This window comes from Syzygium oleosum, unplaced genomic scaffold (assembly GCF_021117445.2).
Source record: "Syzygium oleosum isolate NSW1041296 unplaced genomic scaffold, Sole_v2.1 Sole_v2.22, whole genome shotgun sequence".
Classification (NCBI taxonomy): Eukaryota; Viridiplantae; Streptophyta; class Magnoliopsida; order Myrtales; family Myrtaceae; genus Syzygium; species Syzygium oleosum.
This window is the reverse complement of record NW_026607506.1, coordinates 2,542,918-2,559,497: the sequence shown is the minus strand read 5'-3', so window position 1 is coordinate 2,559,497 and position 16,580 is coordinate 2,542,918. Positions and strand designations below refer to the sequence as shown.

The following is a 16,580-nucleotide window of genomic DNA, read 5'->3' as shown; positions in this document are numbered from 1 at the left end:
GGCATCTTTTGGCTCAAGCCGACATGTGTTTTGTTGTCATACGTGTCGGTTCTATTTGTCACGTCATCTGTCACATGAGTTTTTGTTCCTGAGATAAAAATTCGTTGATCTAATGATTTGAAAAGTCGAGTATTTGTATCACGGGTGTAAGTCAATGATTTTTTGGGGAGGGGGGGAATTTGGTTGTGCATTGTTCCGACATTGCACTTTGGTGGTTTGATGAAAAATGCTTATGTAGTTTTATGATTCCATTGAGATCCCCCCTCAACTAATTGGTATAGTTTCTTATGTTTTTACGAAAAATATTATTTGATAAGTGTAATAGGGACTAAAATTTCGCTCCTTAATAATCATATTGTCGTAACTATACATTGAATTCTCCGATTTTGGGTTTAAAAAGAAGAAGTTGCAAAATAATAACTTCCCCAAGTACATCTTTTCAAGAAATTTTTGCTGGCATAATGGAGTATAAACTTAGTAAACAAGACCTATTTCAATTGACCACATGGTTGGAGCACAAAGCATTGAGCTAACCTCGGTCACGGATGTAAGAAGGGAGAGGAGGAATGACAAGGTGCTGGGTGTGGTAAAAATTAAGATGTCAATCCAATCCTTAGGACTATAATAAGTTCTTGTGCATTAAAAATTACAAGTGTGCGATATACAATTGACTTGAAATTTCTTTCCACTGAATTAATTTATAAATATCCAAATACTAGTCGGTCAATTCCACCAAAAGGTTGTAAAAGCAAGAAAATTTCTTAAGAAGAAGAAGAAGAGGAGAGGAATAAAAAGCAAAAACAACAAAGAGAATTTTCTTTCCACACAAGCTTTTCGAAGCTGAATCCGATTGTATTGAAAAATATCAAAAATTGCTGGAGACAGTATTTTGCCTTGTAAGGCAAGCAACATAAGCAGAAAATGGGGCCGCAATTGGCCCTGCCATCAGGAAAAATGTACATGCAGGAACGTTTCTGCACAAGCATGTTCTCCTCTTAGGTACCTGTGATCTCCCTGTCAAGTTTCATTCTTTTCCCATTTTGCGCCTCCGCCATGCCACTGCTGCGTGGCTGGAGCGGTATATCATGCTGATACGCACAATTGGCCCCATTTCTACACCCCCTTGAACTATTGAAATATATACAAGGCTTCATTATTTTACCCTTTGATTCTCTTAATTTAGGATTACTGGCGGGTTCCTGAATTGTCAACGGTTGGTGGCCGTAAGGGCCACCATACTGTTGGGGAGTCTCTCGTCTTTCTCCTCCATGTTGCTGAATCAAGCTCTTGAAATAATTGACATCTTTTGCTGGTGTGGCTGGCCTGATGGTGGAGGAAGTAGCAGCTTGCATGACCGTTTGGGGAGGAAGCGGTGCAGTCGGCGGCGGTCCCATTCTGACACCAGTAGGATGAGAGTACAACGACGGCCCACTTGTGTGAGAGTATGAGAGCCCGCTTGAAGAAGTAGCTACCGAAGGCATTCCAGTTTCTACACTACTGACAAAGCTAGGAGGATTTGAGAGACCTACTGCTGATCCTCCCCACGTGTTTGTTGGGATCTGTGCTTCGGTGATGGTCCCGTAATCTTTGACCAACTTTTCGATCATTTTGGGGTCACTCAGTATCTGAATCAGTAACTCCTGGTCAATCATGTTCCCGTGCTCGTTGCTCTTCATTAGTGCAGTGAAGGCAGCTGATGCAGCTGCCGCCACATCAGGTTCTACACCATGCAATGTACTAGCGGTAAGGTTCTGATTGGTGGCAGTGTTTGCAACAACAGGCCCTGTGGTCTGAAGTGGATGACTAACTCCAGAAACCAGTAATGATGGATGTGATGTGACGGGAACACCAAGTTGGGGAACAACGTCGGATGATGCATCTCCCGGTATCTCTTCATCTTCAATGGGAGTAATTGGCACTAACGGAATTTTTGAACCATTCTGATCAAAATCATGCAAGTCTGATGAAGCCACAGGACTGCACTTGCAAGGGGTAAAAAGTAAGTTTGTGGAAGAGCAACATTACAGGTAAATATAGCCAACAAAATAAAAAAATAAAAAGATAGGTTTCCAACTTTTGAGGAATGGCAGATGGACGAGGATAAACTGCTTCTAGCACTCTCATCTCCCTCTGATTTTGAACATCAACCTCTTTGCTTTCCTCCCCAGCAACTACTTGCCATTCGGCAGTAAGCAAGAACTGCATCAATCAAAAAGAGCAAATAAAGGTTCAGACATTAAATAAAAAAGGATGGAACAACAAGGTTTACAAGATAACCCCGGGGCAACTTACTCGTGGAGGACACTTCCATTTGCTTAGAGGGATTTCAGACACCTTAATCTGTAGCTTATTGGAAGGATGGGCTGCTTCAAAACCAGGAGGTAGAGCATCATCAGAGCCGACTCCAGTTGAATGCAAAAGCCACGAGGTCTTGGCCTGAAGGTGGTCTTGAGCACTAACCCCAACTTGGACAGGAGCTTCATCTGAAAGGAACAGCTTCACCTGTTTCGGTAGATCATGTAAGCAAGTAGAACTTAAGTTGACCAATCAAGTACAGGGTACCAGTATCATCCCCCAATGCAAACAAAACAGCCCCAGAGCATGAAGATCATTGAGGTAACCAAGAAAAGGTTAAGCAAGTACAGTTTTAAATCTACTTTTGGACTCCTTTGAACAAGCAGTCAGAAGTGAAGCACAATTACTTTACTTATCACACACAGAGTTTGGGAGCAAATTTCACCCTGGCAAGCTGCACAAAGGAATCTCACCAAGCAATTTCTAATCAGCATAAGTGGGATATTTTTTCATAGTAAATACACCCAGACTTGACACGGTTAATGAAAAGTTTTCATACTCAATAACGCATGTTCTAGTAAATACAAGAATGTTTCTAGAAATTTTTACAACTCGGATGCATACAGGGTCAATGGATATTTTGCTAGGAGATGCCTGTCAAAATTGAACATAAAACTTCGACCAAAAAAAAATTGAACATAAGACAGACAACAACTAATCTAGAAAGGACATAGGATTGAAGAATAGCACGATAGTACAGATTGCAGTTATGAAGGATGTGCCACATACAGGAGGAAAATTGTCTGAGGCCACTGGCAGAAATTCAACTTGAGAATTGGTTTGGCATTTAATTTTTGGCTTTTGGTTTAGATATATAACATCAACATGCAACTTTTTCTCACACTTAACAGCCCACGTCAGTAGAAACATGAGCATAATAGCATTTTAAATCACTCAAAAGTGTTGCACTCGGTCAATTCAACTATTTTATTTTTTTACGGGAAATTCATCCATGGCTCATTGCATATAGCTCTAAAAGCCCATCAAATGCTGTAGTTTTTACTGACCATAACTGTCTAAGAAAATTTACAGCAATGAGTAAATAGACCGCTCACTCTACAAGAGGAGAAAAAACTTAAAAGGTGTCTAATTTCCTTTCTGCAAGAGTTCTGCCAGTGCCATCAACAATCTTACAGATTCCCAAAACCAGTGACTAAGCTTTAACATAGAGAAACGGAGCTTTAAGTAAACTTAAAATCCTCTTAGCCACGAAAAAGGACAAATGAAATAAACCATCTAGTCCAATCATTTTGTCCTTGCAATGAGGGCGAGTCACAAACGGAAACAACAGATACAGAGCCATAATAATCTGCACAGCAGTGGAAAGATGTATCCTAGAATCACTAGAGTTTGAAGCTTTTCTACCAATAAAAAGGACTTTCAAGCTTTTCTGCACCAATATTGTCATTAATAAACAAGGTAATGGAACAATCACATAATAAATGATGAAGCTGCCTGCCAAGCCAGCTAATCTAACTTTCCTCAATCAACTCGCAATGGCCTGTGGAAAGCTTTTATCCAATCAAGCAGAAGGTACATGATGCTGGCAACTGGGCTCATCAAGCAGAGTAAATGTAGCAGCAATTGTCAACAATATGACAAATAAGCAAGACTAGAAAGCATAAAAGGAACAATTACAGGATAGTAACCATAGTTAGACAACCTATCAACATTATATTACACCCAGGTTAGACATACTTGAACCCTACAACAAGGACCACTACTTTTGAAAAAGACCGTGCATAAAATACTGACAATGGTTTGCTCATCTTTAGAATCAGTAATTAATAATGGTTTTTCTCTTAAAACATGAGGGGGAATAGAACTCAGTAACCACTAATATATAATGGGGGATAAAACTCAGAAACCACTATGATAACTATCTCACGTAACCATCTCAAGAATTGCTGTGCATGCTTGAGAGATACTTGCTCTCCGGTTTGTACAGAACCATCATGTCGAGGATTTCGTTCACATGTGCCCCACAGGCACTCATTAGGATGTAATACACTATAGCTTTTGAAATGAAAAGAAAAAAAGTCACGTGAGAAATTCAGTAATCTATCACTAGTGACACTGGAGTACCCCTTCATAGAAGCACAGAGAGAGAGAGAGAGAGAGAGAGAGAGAGAGAGAGAGAGAGAGAGAGATCTTCCGGTGGTAGAGACAAAAGTAATTTCATCAGAAATGACTCATATTCAGCACCTAGCATGAATTTTACAGTCATATTCAAGAAAGCACAGTAGCATGAAAAAAACACAAACCACTTGATAATACTCCATTGTAAAGCACCTTAAAAATCAGTAAAGCCAAAACTTCTAAATATAATTGAATTGATCCTGACAAATCAATAAAGAAAAATATAATGTTACAAGTGCAAGACCTAAAGCCTACAGATCCATTGTAATCAAGCAGACATTCTGTAAAAATTCAAAAACAAGGTTATAGAGATTATTGGGGTAAAAACAGCCATAAACTTGTTATTAATTGTTGATGCAGTTGGAAGGCAAATGCTAAATCACCACAACAGGAATGGAGTGCCTGGCAATCAATCAAGGAATCGAAAACAAAGAACTGAAAGACAGCTATCCATTCAATTGATCTCAAGAAACTAAAACTTTAGTATGGTTTAAGAAACTTGCGTATAACCAGTTATGAATATTAGATAAGAAAAAATCACCTACTAAGCAGTCAATACAATTTTGAGTTTTTATACAAATTGAAACTGTATATTAAGAGCTAAATACGCACCATGGAAAGTGGGCCTGGATTGAAAAGAAGCTTTGCATAAACAGGGATGATATGAACAATCATCAGAGCATTTCTACGTGCCATTTACGAGTGAAATAAAAGTTGAATTTAAAAGAAAAAGGCAAGCAATTTTTGCACAAAAACTTAGTAGCAACTAAAAATGTGAGTAAATATACTCCAAAACATCTATTTCTCATGAGTCACAACACTTGCCTATTCACAGAATGCAGTAGAGACAAACCATCTCTTGTATGATGTAATTGGCATTTGCATTTCAAACAGTTTCCCGAGTTAAAACTTCTCACGTAGGTACACATTGTCCAATCAATGATTGTTCCATGTACAACAACCTCATTGCTCAGAAACAGTTTGTGGCATTGAAGGATTTTGGTGCCATGTCAAACAGTGGGAAGCCACTTAAAATCTCAGCGAGCACAGAAGTTTGCTTGACTCTTGTAGGAAGCAATTTTAATGCGAATAAACTGCATTGTAGAGCATATTTACAGACCACCCAAAACATGTCATCTTGATCCATAATGGTATTTAGTTGCCTTTAACCAGCATTCTTCACCAGCATTTTGAAATCTTCCACTTGAATTATATATCAACATTCCTTGTGCCGGAAGCAACAACGTTTGGATAGAGTTATTCAAAGTCCGCAATTTACAGTTAAAGGTCCCTTGCTCTGCTGTTGTGCAGTTCTCAGATTCCAATGAAAAAGTCAGTGTGTTTCTTTAGCTGAATGTCCACATTTCAGCTTCAAGTAATGGTTGGGAGGAACAATGTGACAATTGAGACTTGAATGCTTAAGCATTGTTAATAAATTTCCATTCAGTTTCAGCGGGAACTATTTTGATATACTATCATTTACTCCCTCGAGAGCTTGCAATAGGAAATGTCAATGATTTAAGATAAATCTTCTCCGATGGTCTGATTGCCAGCACTAGAGCCTCATTACAATAAAAAAAGATGTTCAAATTCACATCACCTATTGTCAGCTATTTGTAAATAGATTTTAGGAGCTACTGAAGCAATTTCTTCCACAAAAGGAATTACCCATCCCTGTTACTGGGGAAACCACTCTTTGTCATTCTACTTGTTCTTATTCTAGTCAAAATTACAGCTTTGCATAAGGAAGAATTCAGTCAACCTCAGTTCATTAATTACCAGTAAGTTTCTCATTATCTTAACTGAGTGAACAAGTTGTACCAACGCATAGATGCTAGAGAGCACCGAACTAACTAAAGTTTCCTAACACGAATGCTCAACCCAATATATGCTTCCACTTGAAACAAGCCTTATCTTTCCAAATACATCGCCGCGACTTCAATTATGTGCTCTTAAAAGTGTTCTCCTCTCCAACACTTCCAGGAGAGAATGCAAGCATCAAAACCCATCTAAATGCTTCCGCCTCAACACCCAAAGGAAAAACCTTTGCTATCAGAACTGAAACTGGTCACTCACAGACAAAACTCAAGAACAAACACTTCGGACACCACACAGCCCCTAAAAAGACATGCGCAATGTAACCATAAAAGCATCACACAACAATGCATAAGTTCCAAAACTCGACTCAGATTGCCTCAAATCCCATGAAGTCCTTAGTCTTACATCTAAGTTTTCGCCGGCACACAATCCCATAAAGAACCTTTCACCAACAACAACTCGCATTATTACCTGACAAAGATTAACGTCCGAAGCCCAAGAAACCCTTTTCCATTTGAGCGATCCCCGCATGTTACCGAGTCTCTCTTTAAAAAAAGACAACTCCTTTTTCCCCTGCTCCGATTCTCGGCGCGAGCACGCGATCGAAGCGAAGCAATCGCGACGTGATTATCTATCGATCGATCGATTTAGGGTTTTTCCTTCTCCGATCTCAATCGGAGACGATTCCGGAATTCGGGCTCGTCCTTCCTCCCTCCGAGATCGAAGCCCTAAGGGACGACACCATCGGCGCAATCGGCGAAGCGGGAAGCTGATCGTGATCGATGATTGATCGACGTCCGGGTGACATGCCAGAGGGATCCCGGGGGAAACCCTAGATCCTCTGGTTCTTTCTCTTCTGCTTCGCCGCTCCTACGCAAGTGATATTTCTGCAGCCGACTCTGTTTTTCATTTTGTAATGCTTCTGAATCTCAATGTTGTCATTGTAATATATACCATGGCAAGGCGCAGCCCGGGGCGAAATGACCAAAAAAGCCTTAAATCTATCGCGCTTGCGCCGATTCAATTCTACCCGTATCGCCGTGACTTGATTTCGATTTCTCTATTTGTTTTAATAATATCGATTTTCTTGCCCGTATTGAATAGAGCGTGCTGAGCAAGATCTTCTTCATGTAAAGCTGCTTGATTTAGATCGGGAAAATCGTACGATTTCATGAAACCGTGTGCTGTAGCTCGAATCCACATTCAATCCTATTTCCGATGGGACCGGTTGAAAATGGAATCCAGCTTTTTCCATTATTTATGTATCTGTAATAGTGTGAAAAGAAGGCTCGACTCCAAGTTGTTTAAAAATTGTGGAATAGTAGCATAGTGGCATTGAGTTTCTCAACCCCCTCTCTTAGGATTAGTTGGTTCTATTTCTTGATAGGAACACGAAAGGGATAAAACTTAGCCATAAAGCGTAACCTTGACGTGTTGGAAGTCATCAGTTCAAGCCTAATCATTCCTAAAATCAGTGCGAGTTTTATCTTTGGCCATTTAGTTTTAAACATTTTGACAATTTGCCAATTGAGTCATTCCAGTCAATTTTGACAGGAAATCACTGACGTGCACTCCGACTGTCTTACGTGGCACGATCGACGCTGACGTGAACAACTTTTGTAAATTTTTAAAAATTATTTTTGAATTTTTTTCTTTGCTTTTTTTTTTCTTGTGTCAGCGAGGGTCACTCATGACCATTGACCCTCACCAGTCACAGAGGCCTTGCCCAGACTGGGTGATCTTGGCAAACCACATGGCCGTCTCACGCCCCTACATCAGTTATCACTGAGCGGTCATTTGGGAGCCTTAGCTGGTGATTTGAGCCATTTCCCTCTTGACGATATAGCTTACCCCCCATCATCTCATTAGCGAACTTGACCCTATTATTTGGAGGTCATATGTAGTATTTATAGTTTGCCTTGAATTAGTATTGCTCTCTCGGCTTGCACCGAAACGATACTCTACCCCTAGATGTCTAGTCAACTGCTGCGCCTTGGCCTTTTTTGGGGAGAACCAATTAGCTTTGGATTTGAGTGGCATTTCACTTCTAACCACAACACATCCACCGATTCTTCAACATCAGTCGGTTCAGACCTCCATATGAGGTTGCCAATGGCCATGGCGACCTCGATCTTAGGCTGCAATAGGGTTGTAGATGGAATTTAAATAGAAATCTCACTAGGGGGATGAAGAGAGAAAAGAGGGGCCGCAACGGTGTGTCGGTCGGGCAATTGGACTTGGCGGAGGTGGCGGCTGACGGCGGAGGCGGCAGCTTCATTTGAACAGGGAATTTAATTTGTAATTTCGAAACACGTGTATCTTTTTTTTTTCCTTGTCGTGGATGATAGATACTAGGACATGTTTTTTGTATTTTCCCCAAAAACAAAATCTTTGTGAGAAACTATAAAAAAAAACCACCCAAAATACCCCAATCTCATTTCCTCGCGTGTGGCCCAGGCCCACCCGCCGCCCTTGCATTTCCCTTACCACGTGCTTCACGGTCGAAGAAGTGCGTACCCAGACCAGATACAGCCCCCAAGCAAGCTCACTTAGGAGTTGGTGAGAAAATTACTAAAAAAGAGTTTTGACCTCGCTATATCCGTGTCAATTCTATTCCAAAACTTTCAATTTGATCAATTTAGTTCTAAACCTTTTGGCGATTTGCCAATTGAATACTCCCGGACAATTTTGAATGAAAATCGCTGACGTAAATGTTGATGTGGATAATTTTTACAAATTTTTTTTTAAAATTTTAAATTTAAATTTTATTTTTCTTTGCTTTTTTTCATTGTTGCCCCTTCGCGGCTGGCGAGGCCCTCGCCGGCTACAATGAAAAAAAAAATGAAGAAATAAAAACTTTAAAAAAAATTATAGCACGTGTCTAACTCAAAAACACGTCGTTCCCCACTGATTAACCCAGCCACATGGATTTTAGGTATCTGGCCAGTGGCTGACCTAGAGGTCAAAAAATTTCTTATACTTTAAATTAAAAAAAAAAAATTTATGCATGGCATTTACCAAAAGAGTTTTCTCTCCCACCAAACTTCGATTTGTCGTCACGCCATTGTTCTAGCTTTCGATCACTCTCTTCTAATTCCAATCAGTGGAAATTGTCTTTCACCTCCTGCAATCAATCCTCAAACGTTCTTCCATCCATAGGGGAAGTTCATTGTGGAAAGAAAAATATCGGCCTAATTAAAAAAAAAAAAAAAGCACAAACTTTACATTGAATGATAATCATGGGCCGAACTTTTCTTTGTCTCATAAAAAATCACAAACTTTCATTTAAATCTCAAATCTGGCTTGAACAATTTGAAAATTTTATATTACGGGGGCCGGATTTGAGACTTGAGCAAAAGTTGATGCTTTTTATTGAGATAAAAAATGGTTCGGGCCAAAAATATCACTCAAGGTAAATTTTGTACTTTTTTTTTGGAATTAGCTCAAAAAATATCAGCAGGATTCAAATCAAAGTCCACTGGACTCGGGTCTAGGCATACCGGACTCAGATCTATCACCGTCACTAATTGCGAGAGCGTGACGATTATCGATGGACTCGAGTTTGGACAAGTGTTTCTTCCGTGGAGGGATTAGTTGAACCCAATTCCCATCGGGTTTTTTTTTTTTCAATATTAATTTTTAACCTTCAAGTACGGCTTTTGTTTTGCCAGACAGCATCCTCGTACGGCTTTGAGGTGCGGGACCTTTTGTCCTTTGACTGCGTCTTTTTCGGATTCACCGTGTCCTTCACAATCAAACGATTGGGTTAGTTGCCTTGCCGTACTCGGAAACGAATCTTCGTGTGTCATAATACGGTAAGAAAAAAAGATGCCATGATCCTGAGTGGTTGTCTGTCGAATCACAGTACAAATCGAAACTGCAGCAACATTTGTCTTCCGGGGCAGCACTACATCCCAACTGGCGTGACTCCTTAACTTCATCACTTTGCGCAAGTTGATGTGATCTAACTCAATCAAATTAGCAGCTTTAAAAAGTATTAGCAAAACTCTCTGCAAAATTGGTCAGCTCGACTTTGCAAACAGCGCTCGATCGGGAGATGAACATGAAACTTTTAACATCGGATTTCATATCGCACACAATTAATGTTTTTAAGATACAAGCGCACATCCCTGGTGAAGCCGTCGCAGAAAATTAACAAACATCAGCAGAAAGGTACAAAGGAAAACGAAAAAAATTCCCTCCAGTTCTATATATATTCTCTTCCAGGCAAACCTTGAAACCAAACATCGAAAGCATATGAAGCAAGCATGAAGCTACGCGATTGACAGGTGTTATTCTCCAGACGGCATCTATGACTGGTTAGCCACTGCAAGCCAATAAGCTGTGAGCTCTTCTTCACCTGAGCCATTTTCTCTCTGCAAAATATTACGAAGTAGCAAACGATCAAGGCATGTCTAATAGCCTCTGTGCTGCTAAGCAAATGCTTAAAAAGCGGAGGAAATCGGGCCAGATGTCCAGTTAATTACAGAACTAATGCAAAAGGGCAGAAAAATGTGAAGATCAAAAGCTTTATCAGGATTAGGGACGTATAAATATTGAAATATTATGGTCAGTTCACTGATGAACCAAAGGCCAAGCTGAAGCTAGACATTGGATACAGCTTGCTCTACAGTTGTGGACAGGCAACCCATTCCCATGCGATGTTTTGTCACGAGTAACCAATGATACTCAAAAGAATCAAACTTTCTTTGGGTACCAATAATGTGTCTTTACTCTTTAGAGCTTAATTTTCATAAATCCTGATAGAAATCCTTACAGATTTAGATAAGTTCTAAACGGAGTTACTACACCAAAGGTTTGTAAAGAGGGCAAATACAATACGTAAAAACTTGATAAATACTTCAATATGATATGATGCTAAAAGAAGTACTGAATGAAGCTGGAATATCTAGTGATACAATTTACCAATGAACAAGAAGCCCTCAGGTTAATCATCAGCTTATTATCAAAAGTAAATCTACTCACTTGCTTCTCTCTAATAAATGATGCCTGTTCTAGCAAAAGAAACATCTTGATGCTAGGTTAAAAAGGAAGAGTTCATGCAGAAATTTCAGTGCATAGTCTGTTACCAAAGAAGAGTCTTTCCAGGAATCTAAAAGGAGAATATAAATAGTACCTTGCGTTTGAGTCCCATTAGCTTTTGCACCCTGTTGCGCTTGAGATGTTGACCGCTGAATTCGTGGGGATCCCTGCCTGTCGTTCGAGCCCGGTAAAGAGTGCCTCTTTTTAACGTAGATCTCTCTATCATGTACATCAGGACTCGATCTCGGAGAGTTGTTTGAATTCACCTTAGCCCTAGCAGATTCTGTGGCTTGCATGAAATGAGGGATAGAGTTACTGCTGCTACTGTCTCGTGGTTCTTGCTCATTATCTGGTCTCGCTGATCCAATTGAACTGCGCCTTTTCCCATTTTTCTGATCTTTAGGCAATTGTTTTGGAGAGCCCGTACCGGAGTCCTGATACGTGTTTGATAGTGATCTCTTGCCTGCTGACAAGGATTTGCGCTTGTTTGAGGACCTGGTTTTATCTGTTCTACTCCCTTTAGTGTTCACAGAGACCTGACTAGCTGGCGTTCCTTGTGACTCAGGAATGGTTATATGGCTCCTGGGAGACGCTTCTGGTGAAGACCTGTAAGCTTTTTGAATTGTTTTGGAATCAATTTCTCCCAGCACATCCGATGTGCTTCTATCAAGATTCAGTTCATCCTGGTGGGGTTCCATGGCCACAATTGAAGTGACAGGTTCACTGATGACATCGTCACGCTTCTCTGGATGATCAGAAGCAGAATCAGACAATGTTGACAGCTGGACAGCAGTTGATTCCTTAACTTCACATAGTTCATTTTTCACATTGTCGGGACTGCAGGATCTTTCCTCAGTAACTTTGGCTTGATTCACTCTGTCTGCATTTCCATCATCGTATCTGTCTGGAGAATCGAGAGTGGAAGTAATTGAAAGCTCTGTGTCGCATTCAGAGCCACCAACCTGAACTCTAGCGTGATTTGGAGCCACATTGTCTTCTGGGCCAAATGCCTTCTCCCCAGTGGTAGTGTCTCCTGATGAAACCGGCACTCCATTTGAATCGGCTTCGACATCTTGGTTAGATGTATTTATTGATCCATTCGAGTTGACAGTTGAATTAATTTCTTCAAATTTGGACTGAGCGGCAATAAAAGATGGATTACTAGCCTTTCTGGATCCAAATGCCGGTTTCTTCCCCAAAGTCTCCAGCTGATCTGGGGCAAACCTCTTCCCCGAATGTTTTGGCTGTTCGATTTCCACTTCAATCTCATTGGAAAGAGAGTCGGGCTCCGTTTTAGAGCTATCACATATCAGAGGCGGAGTAGATTCTCTCTCTGTTGAGCTCTCGTTTGCGTCAAATGTTTCAAATTTCTCAGGCTCAGACCGCTCCATGTGCTCCTCCGCTGCAGAAGGTATCACGTTGCATCCCTCAATTTTTGATTTGGCTTCGTCAGGGAGGACCAGATTATCTTCATTTTCAGCTGGTGCTGATATGTCCTTACAGGCCGATACAGAATCTGTTGATCTACAAAGAACTTCAGATGAGCCCTCCGAATTTGCTTGTATCAGTTTCTCATTCTTCTTACTTTCCTGCTGCTCAGTCATCAACCCAATAATCGGTGATGGTTCATTCTTCTTACTTTCCTGCTGCTCAGTCATCAACCCAACAATCGGTGATGGTTCATTCTTCTTACTTTCCTGCTGCTCAGTCATCAACCCAACAATCGGTGATGGTTCATTCTTCTTACTTTCCTGCTGCTCAGTCATCAACCCAACAATCGGTGATGGTTCAGCTGATGAAGCTGACATCCACCTCTCCAGCCATTGCCATGTGGAATCAGATTTGGAAATGTCACACTTGATATTGATAGGCTTCTCCTTCGGTGTCGAGTCCAAGAGCTTCAATTTAACGTAAAACCATCAGAATCTTTGGAGTATTCATAAGAGAGATGGATAAAAAATCCTACACTAGTTTGGGAGAGAGAGAGAGAGAGAGAGAGAGAGCACCTGTCTGGCAAATTTATTGCCGAGCAGCTTCTCAATGGAAATGTAAGCTACAGTTGGTTTATTTGCATTCTCCATCTCCTGAATCAAGGAAAATGTTTAACAAAAATAAGAAGGAAATAATTCGGCGTAGCATAGACAATATCCTCAAGAGAACATCCATAAGATGAAGCACCGGAGCATCAGTTGTCTTTACAATGCATGGAAGTGATGATAAATCACATGGCCAATAGGAGTCGGCAAATTTGATGGCAAGAGAAGTTAATATTAGGATGCTATCATAAGAGTTCAACTTTTTGTGTATCCTTAATCCTCATGAATCAATAGTTGGTCCTTAACCATCAATCCAGAGATAATTAGCATTTTTATGTTTGACAACCGATTTCTCAACCTTCTTTCAATATTTTCTCCAGTCAGCATGTACAACAGGAAAAGGGTCCAGAAATGTACTACTATAGCAGGAAATTCATAATCAGAAACGAAATGGAATTATCTCTGAGTCTTTAGTGTCCTAAAACACACAGTTTTGTGTAGATGTTTCACATTCGAAGCTAGAAGATGAGTTTGATGAACTTTCAGTAGTCAGTTGACAATAATGCCTTTAGAGGATCATTGAATGCCGCAAGGAACATATAATCAGAAATAAAATCGAGTTATCTCTGAGTCCATTATATAAATCTTCTGCAATGCACTGGGCTTAACAGAATTCTTTAGTGTCCTAAAACATGCAGAGTTTGTGTAGATGATTCACATTCGAAGCACTAAGATGAGTTTGATGAACTTTCAGTAGTCAGTCCACGATTATGGCTTTAGAGGATCTTCCCCTTAAAGAACAGGAAACAAAGACTTAGCATCTACATCTTCAGTTCAATTACATGGTACTTCCAGTCTTCCAGGCTCATCTTCAACATTTATATTCCTGATCCCAAAAGGTAAAAAGAAATCCCAAAATTCACAATTACAACTGTAATATGCCAATATATTGCCATAACAATTGGAAAGCCAATACATGCTCGCGCACCAATAAACTAATCAGCAATCAAGATACAGCATGCATGTGCCTAGAAGAGGACAAATATCATAATCAAGATAACCAAAGGTGAAAATTATGTCTAGAAATATATTGATACAACCGAGTTCGTAGTAACATTACCATGGCCCTTAAATTGATGCCATCCCTCTTATGCTTCACATCTGCATTATTTTCTGCAATTGTCCCTTGTGTTAGTTGCCGTGCACGGCGAGCACGAACCAGAGCTTGCATTTTGACAATGGCCTGGACGCATCGCAGAGTTCCCACAGCATGACTCCTGACCAGGTGTCCACGCACAGCAGATTGCAACTTGATGACACTCTTCAGCTTTAAGAGTGCTTTGTGAGCCTGCCAAGCAAATTAAAATAGCAGAAGTTAGAAGAAACTTTACCTGATTTCTTTGTTATGCATAAGCGTACCATATGGAAAGAAATTGGTACCAGGAAACCCCTTATACTGGCTTGGATGAAAATAACGATAGCTTCATCCACATTGAATACGTCAACAGTTTCGGGCTTGGTTGCAACTACAGCTTCGGATACTTTTGCATCCACAGGAGCTGACAGCTGTGGCTTCTCATCAGCGCACCGAATCGCCGAGACTTTCTCGGGAACATCGGAATCAGTTGCTGTTTTGAAGTTATCATCAGCAGATTCAGGGATCTCTTTAGTTGCAGGAGCCGAAGTTTCAGATATCGCGCTATTGCTAAGCACTCTATGACGGGCAGATCTTTTCCGGAAACTCCAGCCCTTTTTGTCACCCTTTATCTGAAATGCAATTACAAAGCATCATTAACGTGAGACGAATTATTGTAAACTAGGAAATACGCCAGATATGTTTCCCTGAGAAAAAGTCACAACAGATTGGACAATGATCCTAGCATTCGACGGACCTCAACCGATTTATCTTTTAAACCTTGCATTCGTAAACTTGTCTGAATATGTATTGACTTCTAAATTCTAATCCAACTCAGATGTCGAGTGCACTACATTAATCACGGCAATCTTAAAGAGGCTCCAAGACAAGAGCCTGAAGGGCCGGCATTTTCCTACAAGAATTGACACGTTTATACACCATTGTATGGAAAACCCGTAAATGGTACAAATCAACAAGAATTTAATATCCATATCGACACGAATTAACAGGAACTTTATAGCATAATTAACAAAATATAGTGCTTTCACCAAACCCGATTACGACACGGTGGACATGAATTGCCAACACTTCAGCAACGGTCAGTGCACAAATAACCGCACATTCTACATCACTGATAACAGATTAACTAATTCCTAGAAAACAGACAAAAACCCCCAAACAAGCAAACAACTCGGACAGATCTCGCATTTCCTGTTTTATTCTCAGAACGGAAGTCCGACATAAATATCACGCGTCCGATGACATCCCCGACCACCGATCAGAAAATTTCAACTTCAAATCAGATCTCGGCGACTTGAATCAGCAAGTCCCAACATAATGCAAATCACCAACCCGGGGGCGCAAAGCACACGCAGCGATAACTCCGCTCAACTCAACAGAGCATGCAAGAGCACCTCGCGAAAACCCAAAACAACGAGAAACGATCCCATCTCAAACCCATCGAAACGCACAGACACCAGCTCCAGGAGCTGAATCCAACCCAATGCCGGAAAGTCAAAACCATAGGAAAAACGAAAGACGAGCCGAGAAGAATCGACCGAGACCGATACCTCGGAAGCTTCGAGATCGTCTTGGTCAGCCGAATCGCTCCCGCACGTAATGATTTTCAGACAGGACGCGGATCTTCCCATTATCGCTCTCGCTCCTCCCTCTTATCCGCCGCCGCCGCCGCCGCTCCGCCGCGCTCGACCTCACTCTCTCTCTCTCTCTTACTCTCTCTCCTGCGGAGGGAGACAAGACCACCAATGCAGGTGAGGGGAGGAGGAGTTTGTTGGAAATTGGAACGAGGAGAGAGAGAGAGAGAGAGAGACAGAGGGACAGGAGCGATGTTAGAAAGCGCGGACCTCAACGCGGCCTCCTTAAATCGAGCTAAGTTTTCACGTTGGAATCCGCCCCGCATCACGCACGGACAATTTTTTCTTTTTTTTCCATCTCGTGCAGTTTGCGTAAAAGCCGCGGGATTTTATTTTATACCATTTTTTTAAGTCCATGTCTTTTTCCGTTTGTGGCCCCGTATTTGGTGTATTTTACGG

At 40.9% G+C, this 16,580-nt stretch overlaps 2 protein-coding genes across 2 annotated transcripts; both read right to left on the bottom strand.

The window, feature by feature from the left end:
- Positions 1-798: 798 nt before the first annotated feature.
- On the bottom strand, positions 799-7,245 carry LOC115668993 (zinc finger CCCH domain-containing protein 6). Its single transcript, XM_030590327.2, has 4 exons — positions 6,784-7,245; positions 2,293-2,502; positions 2,075-2,199; positions 799-1,977 (listed from the first exon to the last, which is right to left on the bottom strand). Exons 1-4 carry the CDS (start codon positions 6,841-6,843, stop codon positions 996-998), a joined length of 1,377 nt encoding a protein of 458 aa, XP_030446187.1. The 5' UTR covers positions 6,844-7,245; the 3' UTR covers positions 799-995.
- Positions 7,246-10,372: 3,127 nt separating this feature from the next.
- Positions 10,373-16,322, bottom strand: LOC115668954 (protein IQ-DOMAIN 32). Its single transcript, XM_056321199.1, has 6 exons — positions 16,098-16,322; positions 14,832-15,158; positions 14,512-14,739; positions 13,362-13,439; positions 11,450-13,253; positions 10,373-10,688 (listed from the first exon to the last, which is right to left on the bottom strand). Exons 1-6 carry the CDS (start codon positions 16,176-16,178, stop codon positions 10,669-10,671), a joined length of 2,538 nt encoding a protein of 845 aa, XP_056177174.1. The 5' UTR covers positions 16,179-16,322; the 3' UTR covers positions 10,373-10,668.
- Between the last annotated feature and the right edge of the window lie 258 nt (positions 16,323-16,580).